Raw genomic sequence first — 20,542 nt, 5'->3', positions numbered from 1 at the left:
AAGCTGGTGACATGAAGCTACAAACTGATACCCGACACTTGTCGCTGCATGACGGGGGTGACACTACTAATCAGAGTTGAGCTGGTCTCAACTTTTTTTTTTTTGATAATCACATTTTGGGCAAGTCATAGTCAAGTCAGCACACTGACACACTGACAGCTGCTGTTGCCTGTTGGGCTGCAGTTTTCCATGTTATGATTTGAGCATATGTTTTATGCTAAATGCAGTACCTGTGAGGGTTTCTGGACAATATTTGTCAATGTTTTGTGTTGTTAATTGATTTCCAATAATAAATATATACACACATTTGCATAAAGCAAACATATTTTCCCAATCCATGTTGATAAGAGTATTAAATAGTTGACAAATCTCCCTTTAAGGTACATTTTGAACATATGAAAAAATTAGAGATTAATTTGCAATTAATTAACTATTAAATTAAATATTATTAAATAATAATAATATTGAATATTTTGATCGATTGACAGCCCTAATATACATCTCCTAGATTGATTTTTGTTAGGAATAATGTACAGGAATAAACCTGATGTATGAGTTTGTTTATATGCTGCACTTTTTCTTACAAATACATCACATTTTCTACTACTTTCCCATACTCAGACACACACACAGCTACTATTTTCCCAGTAAGTCCTATTTCTGGTCAGGACGACCCTCTGACCACACTCCCTTAATTCAACACTGAGTAAACAACACACACACAGACACACACACCATCTCCTGCCTATCACTGAGTATGTTTTCTGGTCATCGGATTGTTTACCTTCTCAAACTCTGATGTGAGTGTTTGTTTTCTTTCTTATTTCATCTTTTCTTCTATTTTTATTCATCTCTCACACACCCAGAATGCCTATGTTAACTTGAGCTATGACTTTCTCTGTATGTTAACATATGTCTCTGCCTGTTTTCCTCAGGTTTATTGCGGGCATCACTATGACTGATGGGGATTATGACTACCTTATAAAGCTCCTTGCCCTGGGGGACTCCGGCGTGGGGAAGACCACCTTCCTGTACCGATACACAGACAACAAGTTCAACCCCAAGTTCATCACCACAGTCGGCATCGACTTCAGGGAAAAGAGAGTGGTGAGTTCTCATCTCTTGCGTTAATACGTTTTAGGAACAAAAGCAGGGAAATGTGTGCATGTGCATGTTTCTGGAGATATTTCTAATTCATCTGAAGCTTCATGTCAACTAGACGTCAGTTTTCCGATTATGCCAGCCTCCACGCGCTCACCTTACACACTGGTAACGCAGGCTTGGTTACCATAGTTACCGTGGCATTTGCCCAGGCATTTTCTTTGGGCTGTACTTATCAAAGAGCAAACAGTGGGTCAGGTCAAGTCTGGATTTTCTGCTGTTTTTCTCCCACAGCGGCCGCTGAGCTGAGTCACAATCATTATATTAACTTGTACAAGGAGATCAAATCTGGGTCAGATCCACTTATGATCCGGGGTACATTATCTGTGGAATGATGGTTTAGGTTAACTGGTGAGTTTCTAACATCATGATTACTGTGGTATTAATACATGGAAAAAGAAAGGAAATCATAATGTATACCAGATTATATAAAAATAAATATATCCTCCCTCAATAACTTTGAGACCCTTCAGATTTATTTTGGCAATTTAATTAAATACAATTTGTTTTTATGAAGATCAAGACGCTTTTCATGTAGGGCAGGTCTCGAGCGTTCTCTATAATTTAGAGATCCAACAAGAGATCCCCCATGAACATGCACTAGGTACGACAGTAGCAAGAAAAAAACTCCCCTTTAAGTAGAAACCTTGGGCAGAACAAGGCTCTGACGAGAAAGACAGACTCTGGGGAAGAAATCAAATTAGTAACATGTATGACTGGGACATGAATGCATTCAGATGGAGATGGAGAGAAGGAGAGAGGAGCTCAGTCCCCCAGCAGTCTAGGCCTATAGCAGCATAACTAGGAGCTGGTCCAAGGCAGCCTCCTTGGGAGCTGTAGGGAACCACTGGGTTAGAGGTTAAAATGATGCTTTTAAAGGGAGTTGTCTGAAGTCTGTTGGAGCTGAAGACTACAAGTTTTAAAATGAAATAAAAGAATCTCAGGGTGTGGAGTTAGAAAGAAGTGATCTTACAAGACTTCTGTAGACCGCTGTTGTGGTTCGGTTAAGTTTAGGCACTAAAACTACTTGGTGGGAGCATCATACAGAATTAGTCAAGGTATAGTAGCCGGGATGTACTGACACAGGAAGATAATGTGATACAATTTCAGTTTTTCTGAATAGCTTACGCGCGTTAACTCTGAAATATGGCTTATTGTCAAGAGTGCCTGTCAGCATAAGTCGTAAAAACTAGTTGAACTCCTGATAAAATCAGAAATTGTCATTGTTTGACATTTCTGTTTGTGTACGGATCAATTAAACGAGTAATGGCATGTTATTTAGTGAGCTTTAGAGATGCTGGTTGGCAGATTTTTAACTTTGGATGGATCCAGGCAAGCTGTTTAAGCTAATCTAAGACAAGCTAACCATCTGCTGGCTGTAGCTCCATATTTAATGATATAAGGATTAATATTTGACTGCCGGAGATTGAACAATATGTTTTCCTGACTGTTAAACATGTCACTATTCGTATGTAATGCTAAAAAAATATTTTTTTTTTCAAAAGTCATGAGGCTGAAATGTTGCTGCATAACAGGAAGGAGCCATATGAGACTCTCTGCAAGAAGGCAATGCCGAATTATTCCTTTAAAGGTGCTCTATACGGTATTCAGAGCATTAATATAACAGTATGCAACTATTTGCTATGTAAAAATATAGAGGAGTAATGTCTACCTGAGCAGAGAGCGAAGTCTCTCTCCCTCTGTGTGTGTTGTAATCTGAGCATCTCCGTGCTTTGTTGACATAGTCATGGTGGCCACGTGTGCTTTTAGTGCATTTGAGCGTGCCCCACTGGCTAGCTCACGGCCGCCGCTCTGCACTGCGCTCATTCAGCGGTTACAGTTGATAACGCCATCCCGACCGACAGCGCCGTTGTGGAAGCTAGCACCCGACCTCCAGTTCCCCCCACACTGGTAGCACCATTAGCTGCGAGCTGCTGACTCAGCCGTCGCCATGTTGACAGCCGTTGAGAGGCAATAGAAATGCTTCCAATCTCTCATTTAGCACCTTTTAAGAGGCTTTAATGGAAGCCATTTTTCCCGTGTAACAACTTGTCAATATTGGGATCCACTGTAAATGAGAGAAATCCAAGCTGTCCACAGCTGCTGTTCTCTGTGAACGTTTTACAGCCACCTTCAGAGTCTGTAGAGGGTTTCACACTCGACAGATTGATTTTTGGTGGAGTACCACTTTAAACTGCCACTAAGACCCCGTTGAAAACATTAACTCCTGTTGCAGGAATCTCATCAGGGTAAGTACACGATGTCCAACGTGAGACGCAGGTATCTGAATCAGAGAGTGGGCGAGGCTCGGTGTGGTCAGGTGTTCGGTCACCCTGGTGCTATTGTGCCTTCGCACGTCGGAAATACTGACAATGTTGCTTTAATCCCACCGCTCCGGATGACTCATAGGATTGATTATTGTTCCTCACCTCCTCTGTGTGAGTGTTTGTGTGTGTGTGTGTGTGTGTGTGTGTGTGTGTGTGTGTGTGTGTGTGTGTGTGTGTGTGTGTGTGTGTGTGTGTGTGTGTGTGTGTGTGTGTGTGTGTGTGTGTGTGTGTGTGTGTGTGTGTGTGTGTGTGTGTGTGTGTGTGTGTGTGTGTGTGTGTGTGTGTGTGTGTGTGTGTGTGTGTGTGTGTGTTAAGATCACACCCCGTGTTCAGGAGTCAAGAGTCAAACAGAAGCAGACACGTGTGATCACAGCTGTAGCTCAGTGCTGTCAGGGGCTCCTCCTCAGGGCCTTTATGGAGCCTCAAGCTGAATGAGGACCAGTTTGTTCATCACTTGAACCCCCTGAACCAGAACAGACAGTTCTAGTATGAAGCCAAAGAAACTGAGCTAAATATAGTGAACATGTCAGCTGAATATGAGAACCAGTCCACACTTGAATTGTTCTACTCGGCTTTACATTACTAGTAGCTTATTGTGGCTATAATGTTAGCAAACTTTAAATAGATAGTGTTGTATAACTCACATTATTGAGTCAGTTCACTGACTTCGTGACTCTTCTTTACTTGTGCTACTGTTTTAGCACTTACCGTTATCTTGTAAGTCAGCAGAACTTACATTGACGCACATTAAAGTTATTATTCGGAACTTTTAAGTTGTTATGAAACTGTCTCAACTTAATACTGATGCCTCTATGTGACCTACATAAGTAAGGCTGCATTCAGACCACATTCGGTGGTGCAGCGAAAACGCAAGTCCTCCCATTCATTTTGAATGGGGGTAGTGCGTTTGGGCTGGTGCCGGTTGCAAAAAAAAACAACAACAAACGCAGCGACCTTTGGCGGAAAAGTAGAAACAGAATCCACTTTTAAAAGTTAATCGCCGTGCAGTCAATGTGCCATTAATGTGACTCTCCCATACTCCCAAACTTGCGGCGAATCGCCACAATGCCTGATCTGGTGTGAGCCTAAACAAGACCATCAGCTAGAGGATTGGCTATTTCTGCATAGTTATTCTTAATGCTCGTCATCGGTGCCATCGGGCCGGATCAAAATCTGACAAAATCATGCAGGTCCACCAGAAACTCCTTCAGCTCAGACTCCAAACAGGGCCTCCGGTAGTGACCAGCCCGCTGCAAAACTGAACTAAAAAGCACTCTAGAGTTCATCTAACTGCTCTGAGCGTGATCTGTGTGAACGCAGCTTTAAAAGGGGAACGTCTCATCTGGGAGAGTGAGAGGTGTGAATGACGCCCGAGGCTTCCTGCAGAGCCACAAACACAACCAGCTGCAGCACACACAAGAGTTCCTCATTACAGGGTTCGGTTCACCGTCCAGATCACCATTAGTCAGACCAGCGGAGATATTCACGACACTAAAGCAGTGGAGAGGTGAGAACATCCCGCGCTGTGTTAAAAGACACAAAGAGCTGCGTTGGTGGTGGATGTTGCTTCCAATATCTTTTTTCAAGCTCAGGGATGATTCACAATTTTAAATCAATTTTTTTTTTCCTGCAAAATGCAAGGCTAAAAAAGGTGATTGAAACAAATACAGGTTATCCAAAACAGCCATGGACTGTCAGAACCAGACATCCAGTTTCATAATCCGTTTCAGCAGAAAGCTGACAGCTGCTCCTGCTGTTTGTGTTGCCTGATATCTGCAGACAACTAACAAGTTAGTGTTAGCCATCCAGCAGGTAGGACAGACTGAACAAAGTAGAATACACACTGTTCAGTCCACTTCCATTGTGTCACGTCCAGATAAAGCCTTGTCAGCAAAAGGAGAGTTCAGAACAGTCTTTTCAGCCCTTCTTGCACGTATTTGATCAGTCAACGTAGAGTGTTGAGTGAGGGGTCAAGCTTCTGCGTCGGCAACACAGGGCTCATTGAAATAAATGTATGGATTTGTCTTTTATCTACATTTTAAAGGGACAGTGTGTAGGATTTGTTGGCATCAAGTGGTGTGGTTGCAATTTGCAACCAACTGAGTACCCTTCCCAGTGCTCCATTTCTTCAGCAATGTATTTTACACGCCAGTATAGTATGTCCTACTAGTTAAAACTAATGCCTACAACTGCAATAGATCCATACCCCCATGAAGGTTATACTATTCTATAATTTTTTGTTTATTGTGTCTGATGGATAAAAACTAAACTAGTGTTGTTTTCTGTCTCCTCAGGTGTACACAGCGTCCAGCCCCAATGGGGCGACCGCAGGGAAAACCTTCAAGGTTCACCTTCAGCTCTGGGACACAGCTGGACAGGAGAGGTGGGCTGCTCATCACACTGGACTGGGTTTCTTTTCTTCCATCATAACAATAACAGTTTAGCTTTTGGTTACGCACATACCTCTATACTGAGTCCACTTTCCCAAACTCTGCTCACAGTTACCTTTACCAATATGTATAGTAAAGCTACAGATATAAATATACAGCAGTGCTAGTCAACCCTGTCTGCTCTTTCCTGTCTTATATAATCTAGATGTAGAATAATCTATTTTGCATGTGCCTCATGTATCAAGGCTGAGTCTTTCCTGGCGATCCGGGTTTGATTCTAGCCTGAGCATTGTATTGCCTTTCCTGTCTCTCTCCAAGCTTTCACTATCTATAAAGCAGAATTGCCAAAAAATAGACTTAAAAAATGAGTTTTGGTCTGCTGATTGATTCCATAATTGACAGGCAATATATCATCTCATTTCTCCACTCGGGCTTTAAAATTTCATATGTTACATTGTGGCTGTACTGTCACACACTTTGACTTGTTTGATTTAGCTGGAAACTAAGAGAAAGATGCCTTTCACTTCAACGCTACATTTCAGTAATGGCAAATCCAGTTATGACAAAGACTGTATCATGATAAAGCTAATTGCTGAAATCAATCATGTGTAATCACACTGAGGGAGGAACAACAGATCAGTATCTTTGTTTACGTGCCTCATTGCTTGTGTATATACAGCATCCGTCAATCACGTATGCGTGTACGAGTGTGTGTCGTCTTTAATTGGAACTGGCCTCGATCTGTTGAATCTGTTTATAAAGGCCCGGTGACTCATTGCGGGATGAGTCAGTGTTAGTTACATAATTCTAACTTCATTTCTTCAGCTCAGTGTAACAGGACATATTCTTATTTTCATAAAACTGATCTTATTCCAGCTGACCTGTGTGATCAGTTCGTCAGACTGTTTGCGGTGGAAACACCCTGATATCTGCTGCTTTATTCCGATTTGTTTGCGTATTACATATTTACTGAATAGTATATGATGTTTACTTAAGTTATGTTCCTCGCTGGTGTCACACCCAGAAGCCCCAGCATGCCCCTGAACAAACATTACCAACTGTTGTGGATACAAACAGCAGCACACAATATCTACCCTTTGCACATTTCCCTCAATTAAAGGCCTTTATACAGCGGGGTTATGACCAATAAAGAACCCTGCCCATGTATGGTACGGAGCGTTCACACTTATCAAACGAACTGGACCTTTGGGGACAAGTGTACTCGGATCCGGGCCCAGGTCCCTGATGTGAAAGCACCCTAAATCTCAACTGTGGTGTTCTTAATTTCTTTTGGTGTGTGTTCCAGGTTCCGCAGCCTGACAACGGCGTTCTTCAGGGACGCTATGGGGTTCCTGCTGATGTTTGATCTCACCAGCCAGCAGAGCTTCCTCAACGTCAGAAACTGGATGAGTATGTTATTAAAGTTACGTTTTCTTTATATGTTTAGAAATCTGCATTGTTTTAGCTTTTTCTAGTGCCACACGTGGTTAAAAACCGTACAGGGGACATTAAATCTTTTATTATATTTGCACATAAATTATAGATGCCTGATGAAGATATGAAGGAAGCATAAAATAAACCAGCAGTAAGCAAAGCTGTTTGCTAAACTATTCGTTTTTCTCTTTTATTGAATCTCCCGATACGCCTTTCAGCACACATTCAGTTGTGCAAAGATCCAGTTTTGTCTGTTTCACATTTGCACATCTCATTGTTTTGCTGTATTCATTTCCAGGTCAGCTACAGGCCAATGCCTACTGTGAGAATCCAGATATCGTGTTGGTAGGAAACAAGGCCGACCTGAACGACCAGCGGGAGGTTCAGGAGAAACAGGCCAAGGAGCTGGCTGATAAATACGGGTAGGTTTGTTTTTCATGTGCAATATTTAGTGCAGGTGTTTTTTTTATTTGGAGTAAGGATCACTGGAGTATAAAGAATACTGAACATTAATGTCTTTCGATTTAGTGTGCAATATGTTTACAGGATAAAAGCAGTCCATCACGGTTCTGCCCTTTTCACTTTCACTAAAGACTCCCTTACCCCAGTGTTGGCCTATCGTTGTCCACCTGTGGTGTTTAGAATTAAATGTCAAATTGTAGTTATTACCCCCTGAGTACATTGCTTAATTGTATCCATATAATTTAAAGTCTTTCTGGTTAGCTCACATATGTCTAATGGATGTTTGGGACTTTGGAGTTGCTGTTTTAGCCCTTAAATAATGGAATCATTTACATCTAAAGGCTGGCCCACACTAAAAAAAAAAGTCTTAACAGATTTTGAAACCGGAGAACTCATCCGTCTAACTTATGTTAAGGCTTAAAGTTAAAGTTAAAGTTGAGTGGCAGGTGGTTGCTGTACGAGGTTGCTAGCTGTCTGCTCTTTAGTGATGTCACAAAGAGACTACGTCCATATTTTATCCATTTGTCTATGAATTCTTCTTCTTGTTTTTCTTCTTCTTGTTTTTCTTTTTCTTCTTTTTCTTTTTCTTCTTCTTTCCATTCATCTATCCATCAATTGTCTATAACCGCTTATCCTTAGAGGGTTGTGAACCCTGAACAGGTTATATCATATCATTCATTCACATATTTTATTATATCATATTATAAATCTGTTATCTATTATAATGTGTCGCACATGACACACACACAGTAAACAGCAAGCATTTCATTAAGAGCAGGCTAACTGTAAGACAGGCAGACAGACAAGACACAACATTACAGATAAGCAGTACATGACTCATGTTGATGTCTTAACAATATCTCAACAAAGGACTTCCTGTTGGACGAGGTAAAAATCGTTTCCTGGTGTCATTCCAGCCAGCCTAGACCTCGGACTGATGTTGCCTGGCAACAAAAATTCTGTTCCAGGAAGTAAAAAAAAATTGTTTTAAAATCTGGGGAATCTTAGAAATGTTCAGGGGCTAAAGTCCAGTATGAACGTCACACACTGTAAGTTAAAGGTGCAGTGTGAAGGATCTAGTGACATCTAGCGGTGAGGTTGCAGATTGCAACCAACTGAAACTTCTCCTGTGTTCTCCTAAAAAATCCAATTGAAATAAATAAAAAACCCTAATGGAGTTAATTGGAAAATGGTCATAAATCATTTTAAACAAATACGCTTACCTCTGTTCTTATTGGCCACAGAATCCCGTACTTTGAGACGAGTGCAGCGACAGGATCGGAGGTGGACAAGGCGGTGATAACGCTGTTGGACCTGGTCATGAAGAGGATGGAGCAGTGCGTCGACAAACCGCCTGCCGAGCCAGCCAACGGGAACGGGGCCACGAAGCTCGGCGATGCGCAGCCCAACGAGAAGAAATGTGCATGCTAGATCAAGAAGGAAACGACCAGTCAGTGCTCCTCTGTTGTCTGTCCTCTCTACTCGCCACATTCCCTACTTCTTTCACCTTATCTGTCATCTTTGATTGCATGTCTCTTCATCTTCTCCTGTTCACTCTCTTCTCTCTAATATTAACCTTTAACCATCTTCTGCTCTTTTCTTTCTCTTCTCCTCCTTTATTCTTCTTTCTCCTCAAACTGTCTGCCATAGGGCAATGAAACAACCTTGTCCCCCCTCTAGTGGATATTCAAGGTAATACAGTCTCAGCCTGTCTGCCTTTGAGCTCTGTTTAGGAGGAAATTAAAACAGGAGGGGACAGTTTCATCACTGTCAGACACATATTGTGCCTCGTTTAAAACATGCAGCCTGGGAATTAAGCTCTGCACGCTCCCAGTTGCTCTGTTCGCAAGTGGTTTGAATGATTTAAATGGACCTAAACGTGCAGAAAGACACTTGACGACAGCTTGATCTGGGCCATTAAAGAGTTTAACACTAAGCTGTGTCCATGTAAATTAAGTCACGGTCCTCTCCTGAACGCTTTTCCTCCTGGACCGGGGTGAGCAACTGTCAAAAACAAACAATTTTTTTCCCTGTTTCACACCGTCTTCGATGCTGTACCCGTATTAGCCACGTATGGTCATTTTTTTCAGTGTTTTCAAGCAGTTTTGTCTCGTTCAAGGATGCAAGACGTTTGCTAAAAATGCACCAAATTGTGTTTAATATAGTTGGACAATGGTTTCATGGTGGAGGTCTTTGACACACCTGAGTGAGATTATTGATTATTTTGCTTGTTAGCTTCTACAACTAACTTTAGGATATGTAATATCAACAGCTTAATCCACAATGAATTGTGCAAATACATAATGGGCCTATATTAAACTTTATATTAGTAACAGTAAATGAAAATACACAACATAGAGATACCCCCAACACAAAACAGAGGAGGGTAAATAGCCTCTGTTGTTATTTTTCATAACCAAACTGGTCAGAGTAGATTGTTTTGTTTATGGCCACTTGCTAGTGATTATTTTATATAGCAGTAGGTATTGATATTTTGGATCAACACCCTTCATAAATTGAATATTTTTGTTTGCACTCATTTAAAAATAATACTTGGAATAAATGTCCATTCATACAGGAATGCCATATGATTGATTAGAAATAGCACTGTTTGGATATTTTGGATACTTTTACATCTATTTCCCAGCCTTACTTTGAACCGTTCATTTTGAAAACTTAACGGATCAACAGACACACAACATTCATATTGTAGGACGAATATGGGTACAGCATGGCATGTGAAATGGAGAACAAAAAAAGCCTATGTATATCCTTAATAGAGTGTCCTAGACCAGGATAGACATGTTGTTCCAAACTGATCTACTGCCTTGGCTTTTAAAGCGTTATTCCACTGTGGCGGAACAGACTTTAATCTCTGTGGAAGTTTGAGATACAACAAATATCAGATGCTCTGGGGACGCAATGTCACTTTAATTTGCTTACAGAAAATTTAATAATTGTAATCCATAGCCTAAAAAAGATATTGGCTATTTACAACTAGAACAAACATGGTATGTAAGTCAACATAAATGCAGTTTATGAGTGGAGAGGATGATTATATCAGCATGGTTATGGTGACGTTAGCCTTTCAGGGCAGCTGATTTTCCATGTTGACCTCTCATCTCTTCTTACCAGATAATCCGACAAAGTGAAATATCGCTTTAAGGCCCCATACATGACCAATGTTGTTAGAATATAAAGTGACCAATTATTTATATTAAAAGAAATGTAAAACATAGATTATTATTTCTGTTGTCTAATTTTTTGTTATATCCTTCACATCTCACACAATTTTTTTTTCTTCTTTCATATCCGTCAAGGGAAAATAATCTGCTTTCATATTTGTTTTTTCATTGCTCTAGTGCTCTTAAGCAAATTAACCCCCAAGTTATAAATATATCAACAAAACGTGTCTCTAACATGAAGAAAATACACTATTATAAACTCTTGAAGAAGTACAGTAGAAGTTGTTTAAGACTTTTTTTGGTTCAACACTTGAAGTTACTGTGGACCAACTTTTTGTTGTATTTTGTTGCTTAACACTATATTGTTTTTTTTCATTGCATACCACACCATATAACAGCTGCTGTGCAGAAAACCCTATGAAATCACAGCATATTGAAACTACATTCCACTGAGTTCAGTTCAAAAGGCTGCATGTTTTGTACCGTGACACTACGCTTGAGCACAGCAAAAAACATCCGTCTTTAGAAGCCATTTGGATGTAAATTTACCCCCCAAAAAATCCATTTAAATGTCAAAAATCAGCTTTGAGTCCAAGATGATTTCTTTTGTTTTAAGTGCAACTCAACAGTTTCCCTTACATCAAGTAACACCTTGATCTGCCTTACTTCATGAAAAATCTTGAGCCAAGTTGAGGTGCACCAGAAACGAGGGGAATTATCTTTTTGCTTGCCACCTGCTGGCAGCTAAATCCTTATTTTGTCCTTCAGTGAGCCAAGGGGAGGTTTTACACAGCTGTCCCAACTCACAGCTGCATAATGTAGGATTACTGCAGGTTGGTTTTCAAAGTGTACTGAAACCAGGGGCTGCCAAATGGGTCAGCGGTAATGTTAAGTATACTGTGAGTGTGGCTTATTAATGGCAAACCACTGCTGTGGTCATTTGAAAGATAATAACATTTTGAATTTCAATATTTGATTATATTACAGTCCAATTTTTTGTATTGTGTTCGCTGGATCCATAAAAAAAATCTTATAGGTTAAAGAGTCATAGAGCTTTGGATTCACCTCTTGTCACCTATATCTACCAGTGTGCCAAATAAAAAAAGGAAACACCACAAACAAGCGTTTGTTTTCAACAAATCTAAACCTCATGCTGTTGTTCACTCGAAGAAAAACTGCCTTCAAAAATAAAAAAAAAAAAGTGTTTTTATTTTGTTTGTTTTTTTGTTTAAAAGCCTAACAAAGTCGCTTGCCAACAGCTGATCTCAGTGCCATATTAAACACACACCGCTGTTCAATTTTACTTTATCGAAATATTAATTTGCTGACGATAAAGACATAAGGAGCTGGTTCACTTAATATTCTCTCCCATAATTGCTGTAAAGGTCCCAGAAAATACTGTATTTCTATAAGTTTGGTTTGTTTGTTTCAGCTGATCAACGGCTTACTGATGGGTTTTAGGTAGGTAGATAGGTTTTTACTTTTGTGTTGGTCTTAATAATCATGTCAGGTTACATATTTCTAAACACTTACAGAAGCAGCTTAGTGAAATCGTCTTAACACAGGTTTATTTAGTTTGTTTCCTTTGCTCCAACATTCAGTCATGAAGAGAGTCCTGTTACAGTTAAACAAGTTGTATTTCAGTAGAATTGTATCTTTAAGACTTAATTTATATTCACACTAGGAGCGACAACAAAACTACATTATTACACTGTCGCAGTCGCCGCCGTTGAAGTGTTGCTCAAGCGCTCGTTGATGTAGTTATGACGTTAAGACCAACTTTATTAATGTTCACTCTCATTTTAGCTCTATTTTGGTCTCCACCAACACCTGATAAAATACTTGGCTCTTTAGCTGCTAAATGTTCCACTCATGTCACCAGTTAGTTGCTAACTTTGTCTGCTGCTGGAAAGCGGGTTGATGAGTGAATCGTACACTAAATGTGCCGTAAAAACCAAAATAACGAGCTAAAAGAGGCTAAAAAGCTCTGTATCATGCGGCATATTTACCACTATTCGCACTATGGGTGTCACCTTTCACAATCCATTATTATAAGATATTGATTAGTGCAGCTTTAAAAATGTCATCTTTTAAAGTCGTAAGGCTTACCAAGTGTTAATCTCTTTAACGCCACCAATCAGGTGTGTAACGTTTTCTCAGTTTTTGAAAAAGTTTTCGGTAAAAGTTTCGTGAAACAGTTAAATTATGACTTAGAAAGAAATGACTCGCCTATAAATGTAATGCAGCCTTTTTTTATCAAGATGACTGGCAAGCTAGTAATTCATTAATTTTAATGAAACACAAAAATTAATCCTTGAGATCTACCCGACACCTACGCTCAAATAAAGCAAGGACACAAAATGAACTCATAAAAAGCATCAATCAATTTTTTAGGTGTTTTTTTTTTTTTTTTTTTTTACTATTTGAGACTTTGAGTCCAGATTTCCAGTGCGCCTCACCTCTATATGAATAGATAAAGCCTTTTATTGTGACAATCTTCCGAACCAATTTGTCAGCTTTTATCTGAGCCTTTCTTCTTCTGTTGCTCATTATATTTTCTCAAGTTTAATTTCAATTTTTAGAATATGTTTGTCATTTTATGCCTTTTTGCTTAAATTCAGTATTCAGTTGTGCCACCGGTATATCTGACATTTATTTTTGCTGTCTTGAATCATGTTTTTCTTGAAGCATCTCTTCCATAAGTCTTAAATTTTTGAAGTTTTTGAATTCACTTTAAAAAGTTTACACTGTTTTCAGAGTCATGTTGTGCCTGTTATTATCTCTTCTGTCTGATCCTCTGTAAAGTTTGTGAGCTACTGAATATTTTCATGCATTATTGATTATAGATTACAAAACAGAGGCAAAAGAGACCAGAAGTCGTGATGTTTTTGTGCCCGATATATCAAAACAACTAATCAATCCAAGTACCTCTAAGAGCTTTTATTTTTGGAAATCCTCCGTGTGTGAATTCTCCCTGATGCCTGCGGTTTGTACACGTTTCTTCAGTTTTCACTGCGTGTATCGATGCCTGTGTGTGTTTGTTGGGTTTGTTGCACCGTCAGCATGTTTGACACAATGAGAATGAAATGACCTGTGATGCGTTTAATGTTTCTGATGTCAGAGCTGCAAATAAATCTCTGTGTTTGTTTTAAACCTTGTTTTTTTTCCCAGAAGCGTCTGCTTTGGTTTCGGTTTGATGCGGATAAGATAAGTTAAGACATTTTAAATTCTTTGATTGTCGAAAACCCTCTAGAAGAGTCTGATAATATTAACACATACATTTACATAAAGCAGCATATTTGCCCCCTCCCATGTTGATAAGAGTATAAATACTTGACAAATCTCCCAAGGTACATTTTGAACAGATAAAAAATGTGTGATTAATTTGCGATTAATCATGGACAATCATGCGATTAAATATTTTAATTGACTGACAGCCCGAATAAAAAGTCATAGTATACAAAAAGTCATGAAAAAGCCATAGTTTAGTATACCATAAAAATGGCAAAATAGTAGATCATTAACACCGGCTTTAAATATTGACGTTTGTAAAACAGATTTTTCCTAAAAAAAAAAAAAAAAAAAAGCAAGCGACCGACACCAAGATATCACAGTGGAGAAGAATTTATTTGCATTTTGTACTCAGAAACTTCTCACCAACAGAGAATGTGAAAAATAAATACCCGAGAACAGCAGAACCAGTAGAATATCAAGTGAAGTTACAAAAATAAGTCAATGAAATCTATTTCTTTTTACATATCTGTGATGCTGTATCGCAAATTTCTAACAGCTCAAATATGAAACCATGTGATTTCTGTTTCCAAAGACGCAAAATACCAACAAATGTAAACATAACAGAGAATCCAAACTGTATCTGTATATTAGCTTAATGCATTTATGACGGAAGTCCTACAAGCAGGGAACATGCAGAGGACTGTTAGAACACGGCTGGGTTCAGTTTACTCAAAACTCAATGAAAAGGAGGAAGTGAGTTTTCTTTCAAATTAAAGTACTGATGAACTTTTTGGCCATAATCAATATTTTCTACTGATGATTTGAATTTAACAACCCAGCCATGGTTGTTTCTGTCTCTGCGCTTAGTTTTCTTTTGAAAAAGGAATAAGTTATTTCCTCCAAAATAAGAGCATACAGAACATTTACCAGATGGTACAGAAAACCACATAGAATATAAACTTTTTTTTTTTTTTCATCTTCCACACTTTGCATTAACCCACATCTTGGATCTAAAGTGTAGTTAGACATTTATTTGACTTCTGAGAGATAAAACGTCTCAGCTGTTACACTTTTAAATATTTAAAAGCTGTATTTTCAGTAAACACTTTTTTTTTTTTTTAAATTTTGTGTGATTTGAGTGAATTTAGATAAAATACAATTAACAAAGATGCAGATTAACGCAGAGTGTGAAGCGAGATTTTCTTTTTTTTTTCTTGTTCTGACACTTCTTCTACCCTTAAATCTAATCTCATGAACAGATACTGTATGTGGGAGGCACAGTAAGTTACATCAATAAAGCAGCAAACCCTAACCCTAAAATACCTGAAATCATACAACATGTCATTCTCTAAAATTACGCCCCACAAGCACTTTCAAAACATAAAATTCAATAATCTTCGAATCATAAAAACAACAAACACTAAAAACCTGTTCAATATAAATAATCTCTTAATTGATTCTGTGTGTGAATCAAGAACAGCTGCAATCACAGCCAAAGATCCCGCCTCTGCAGTTACATCATATTGTGTCATTACCGTGGAATATGTTCAAATACTGCAGATGAATGTTACATACTGTATGTTAAACTAAATAGCTTCTAACATGGAAAATCCCTCCTTATGAAAGAACTGTCACCAAATTTTAAACAAAGGCTGCAAAATCAGAGACGTTTGTGATTCTCTGAGTGTGCACTCTCTTTTCTAAAAAATTTAAAAAAGGATTAAAATGAGTCCTGTTTCAATTGCCATCAAACCAAAGCCTGTCGGAGTTAAAAGTGTCCGTCCAGACTTTAAGGCGACAACGCTTTTGTGCAACTGGATGATGTAGAAAATTCACACTCCCAAAAATATACTTCAGGTTGTTTAAAGCTCAATTTAACAGCAACTACAAGAACACATTAAAAACTACAAGGCACCTTTATCAAATCTTCATCTTGTCACTAGAAAGTTTTCCCTTTACGTATGTCAGCATCTCTCTGCACCAAGCTCCTGTACATGTATAGTCAGTGCGAAGGAGGTCAGCTAAATATGCAAACATGCGTAATATATGGAGAAGATCTTTCAAAGAAAACTAATAACTTTGTCTTTACATTTTCCTTTAATTAGTACCAGATTACATTTTCTTTCTAGGACACTTTCTAGGAGATTGATAGGAAATTACAAGATTGGTTAAGAAAAAGATCCTGGTGGACTTTAAGGTTTGGTCACATGTATCATTTAGCCTTTTATTTTTATTTTTTTGGAAGAATAGTTTAGTCTGGTGCAACCTGCAGATGGCTCCTGTCTATTACTATAATAAAGTGGTGGTGGCAGGTTTAGAAAATGTCACATGTCACCACGGTGTAAAGCCTGTTTCATGTTTTGTAATGACAGAATGTGTAGAGTGTGAGGGTTTAGACTTTGGTGTAATTGTTTGTTTGTAGGCGATCCTCGTCTTCGTCGTCGACACTCAGGTCCAACCTCAGGTTATCCAGAGTCTGACGGTATGTCAGAGTCTCGTTACGCCTGTTAGGGAGACGGTGACAGAAAGATGTGGTGGTTTATTTTGTGCTATGAGAATAATGTAACATGTTGTATGAGGCTAGGATTTGCTTGTTATTTTTGTCAACGTTTTCTTATTTACTCCTAGAGGGTGTACATTGGAGTTATAACTTTTGAATTTTAGAATATTAAGTTAACCACTCATAATGAGTAAGTACTTTTTCTGTTCAATTTGACTGTAAGTTTAATATTTTATGTCTACAGCAGGCTATTTTATTCATTTTTTTGGTAATTGTGTACTGTTACTTTAAGAGAGCGCACCCTGGCGCTTAAGTTAAGCTGTGAACTAGGGGATCGAGTAGACTAGCTGTGGAGTCACACTGTTTTCATACCGTGTCCTGTCATGTTTACTTTTATACTGTCCACCAAAGGAACCAGTGGAATTGAATGCCATAGCTATGAAAAACACACATTTCGTAATGGTTGGCAGGTGTTTAACCACTGGTAACCATAGCAACCACAGTGATGCTTCACACCATGTTACCAAATAATGCATCACTAAATGAAAATCTATTAAGATCCATAACAAAGTGATTGTTTATGGTTACTTTTACGTCTGAAGGAGGTGAGTGATTCTTAAAATGTCCCTTCTGACCTGTCCATTTCTGTGTGTGTGTGTATTAGTGGACGTACTTTGTCTGCAGATGTTGGTCGAGCAGCTGCCTCTGCAGCCGGCCGCTCGACTCCCTCTCCTCAGCTAGCTCTCTCTGGGTGTGGCGGTACTGCCCATCCTTCCTGCTCGTCTCCTCCTCCGCCTCGTTCAGCTGACGCTTCAGAGAGCGCATCCTCTGGGTCATCTGGAGGACCGATCACAAAGCCACGCTTAGTTTAGACAGACAGGACTGGACGGACATGTTATCCGTAACAACTGAGATATGAAAACACACTTCTTATCACATGCTTAAAAACATTTCAAACATGTCCTTGACTATTTTTCTAGCTAGCTATGTATCTAATAATTTAAATACATATTAGTACAGGAACAAGTCGATCACACTATTTTATAATACTGTGTGTGTGTGTGTGTGTGTTTTACCAGGTCTTTCTGCTCAGTAGCTATCCTGTGTTCCTCCTCCATCTGATCGCTCAGCTCAACGATCCTCCTCTCCAGTTTACTGATGGCGTTGGTCAGAACAGACTTGTTCCTGTACAAAACACACACACATTAGCACATACTTGTGGATTTGTTTCAGCCAGTTTATGCTATGGTTACATGTTGTTTATATCAGTGAGTCTCAATGTGGGGTCCGGGGACATTGATTGTAAGTTTTACAAATGGTAAGAAGCATTATGCTTGATTACGATTGTCAATCCCGATTAATTTTTATGATTAAAAGGGGGTCCTTGGAAAAATTTGAAGATTGAGAACCCCTGGTTTGTATCACAGCTCGCCGTTTTGCGAACTACACTGCCGTGTTTCAGCAGCCGTTCTGAAATCAAACTCAATTAACAGACTTTTAAATGTGCTCGAGGTGAGTGATTCATCACACTCAACGATGCATGTGTGGCGTTTGGTGATGTAGTTTAAGTGCAGATTGATGTTAGCCGAGATGGATTACACATCTCAAACAAGTTTCAATGGTCTGATCATTCTTTTTCATTTAGTACAGAATTGAGCGGAAACTAATGGCTGTTCAGAAACAGAATCAAAGCTCTGATCCAAACATCTAAAATCTACTGTACAGCTTGCATTCGAAAATGCAGACAGACAAGTTATAACAGAGGTTTGTTAAGAAAAGTCACGTGACTGACCTTTCCTCGACCCTCAGACTGTTCTCCAGCTCTTTGACTCTGGCCTCCGCCCTGGAGATGACATCCTCCTGAACTCTGGAGCTATGAAGCTCCTCCACCTCCAGACGCAGCTCACGCAGCTACACACCGAGAGAGAGAGATTAGCTTTCACTTTTGTTCCACTATTGTTGATTATTAAGATGCAAGTATGTACAGTTTGATGCAAGTATGTACAACTTCATTGGCACATTGGCTTATCACAGATATATCTGCGAATACGTCTGCCAATAAGTAACAAGAAATTGCAGTGCAGAAATGTCAAAGAGATGTTTAGAAACAGTGTCTCCATAACATAGTTTGTCCACTAGAGGGCACTGACAAGTACATTTTTACAATAATAATAAGAATCAAATTTAAGGATCCTTATAAAAAAGAAAATGTGTCTTTATTTTGTGCTTAAATAAATGAATAACAGTTAATTAATCTTTTTCTGAATTTCTAAAAACTTCAATCATATCAGAGAGATGGAGAAATGTATTGAGAAAGAGGGTCTAACTGTGTTAAATGTAGACTACATGAAGAAGTGACACACACAGTACCTGTCTCTCCATGGCGACCTTGTCAGTCTCCAGCTGGTCGTTCAGATCCTTCTCCTGAATCAACTTCAGTTGCAGCTGCTCAGTCTGACAGCAAACACACAAATGTCTTAATAACCAGCCAAACAAAGTCCGTCAAATCGATGATAGAACAAATGTTAAGTAAATGACAGAACATTTTCCGTTAGCTCACTTCCTGTTTCCAGTGTGCATACCTGTTCGATAGCTCTCTTGTGTTTGGCGGCCCATCTCTGCTCGCTGTCATGCAGCTCCTCCAGATCGCTCTCCAGGTCGATCATCTTCTCCTGTTCAAAAGAGTTCAAAAATTATAAGTCATCAACCAAACTAAACTTTTTTGGGCAGCTTCTGATCTGAGGTCAGCTGTCGGTTCAGCAGGCTATTTAGAAATGGCACAGATTGAGTATCTTCAGAAATAGCGACATGATGAATATTTGGGATTATGGAATTAGCACGCTGATTGCTAAACAGGATTTGCATAATTAATACCTCATTAACCCCAAACTCTGATGGTTTGCATGACTGATTAATTCAAGTGGACATCTCTGTTTGAATCATGAGGTCATGTATGCCAACACGCTGTGGATACTGTTTGATCTACAGCTGGAAATAGGAAGAGTTCACTTCAAGGAAGAAACATTTAGGGAAAAAAAATATTTTATTTTTTTTATGGCCGTCAAATATTTAATTGTGATTAATCGCAACATAATCGCAAATTTTTTATCTGTTCAAAATGTGCCTTAAAGGGAGATTTGTCAACTATTTAATACTGTTATCAACATGGTGGTGGGCAAATACGCTTGCTTTAAGCAAATGTATGTATATATTTATTATTGGAAATCAATTAACCACACAAAACAATGACAAATATTGTCCAGAAACCCTCACAGGTACTGCATTTAGCATAAGAAATATGCTCAAATCATAACATGGCAAACTCAAGCCAACAGGCAACAACAGCTGTCAGTGTGTCAGTGTGCTGACTTGACTATGACTTGCCCCAAACTGCATGTGATTATCATAAAGTGGGCATGTATGTAAAGGGGAGACTCGTGGGTACCCATAGAACCCATTTTCATTCACATATCTTGAGGTCAGAGGTCAAGGGACCCCTTTGAAAATGGCCATGACAAGTTTTCCTCGCCAAAATGTAGCATACGTTTGGAGCGTTATTTAGCCTCTTTCTTGACAAGCCAGTATGACATGGTTAAAAATCATCTAATAATTTATTTTGCATGAAGCATAAAAACTCCAACTATCAGATGATTTACCTGAGCCTGTTTGACTTGTTTGGCCAGGTCATCTTTGGCCTGGTTGGTGCTCTGCAGCTCCATGTGGAGGTCTTCCACCGTCCTCTCCGCTTGCTTACACTGCAGCTGGATCCTCTCTCTCAGCTGGATCTCGTCCTCCAGCGTCCGCTCCTTATCAATCAGCTTACCAGACACCTGCACACACACACAAACA

At 39.2% G+C, this 20,542-nt stretch overlaps 2 protein-coding genes across 5 annotated transcripts in view; one reads left to right on the top strand and one right to left on the bottom strand.

The window, feature by feature from the left end:
* The window catches only part of LOC119478014 (ras-related protein Rab-27B-like), a 50,174-nt gene extending 36,062 nt beyond the window's left edge, over positions 1-14,112 (top strand). For both annotated transcript variants that reach the window (XM_037752389.1, XM_037752390.1), the window contains exons 2-6: positions 936-1,107; positions 5,783-5,871; positions 7,185-7,288; positions 7,611-7,734; positions 9,019-14,112. In XM_037752389.1, the coding sequence (XP_037608317.1) occupies positions 955-1,107; positions 5,783-5,871; positions 7,185-7,288; positions 7,611-7,734; positions 9,019-9,205 (657 nt within the window). In that variant the 5' untranslated portion in view covers positions 936-954 and the 3' untranslated portion in view covers positions 9,206-14,112. The remainder of the gene's footprint in view (positions 1-935; positions 1,108-5,782; positions 5,872-7,184; positions 7,289-7,610; positions 7,735-9,018) is intronic.
* A 2,199-nt stretch (positions 14,113-16,311) lies between these two features.
* Positions 16,312-20,542, bottom strand: part of LOC119478013 (myosin-7-like) — a 39,423-nt gene continuing 35,192 nt past the window's right edge. For all 3 annotated transcript variants that reach the window (XM_037752386.1, XM_037752387.1, XM_037752388.1), the window contains 7 exons: positions 20,350-20,523; positions 19,276-19,365; positions 19,064-19,147; positions 18,486-18,604; positions 17,770-17,878; positions 17,367-17,530; positions 16,312-16,697 (listed from right to left, as the gene is read on the bottom strand). In XM_037752386.1, the coding sequence (XP_037608314.1) occupies positions 16,586-16,697; positions 17,367-17,530; positions 17,770-17,878; positions 18,486-18,604; positions 19,064-19,147; positions 19,276-19,365; positions 20,350-20,523 (852 nt within the window). In that variant the 3' untranslated portion in view covers positions 16,312-16,585. The remainder of the gene's footprint in view (positions 16,698-17,366; positions 17,531-17,769; positions 17,879-18,485; positions 18,605-19,063; positions 19,148-19,275; positions 19,366-20,349; positions 20,524-20,542) is intronic.

This window comes from Sebastes umbrosus, chromosome 19 (genome assembly GCF_015220745.1).
Source record: "Sebastes umbrosus isolate fSebUmb1 chromosome 19, fSebUmb1.pri, whole genome shotgun sequence".
Lineage (NCBI taxonomy): Eukaryota > Metazoa > Chordata > Actinopteri > Perciformes > Sebastidae > Sebastes > Sebastes umbrosus.
This window is presented reverse-complemented; position numbering and strand designations above follow the sequence as displayed.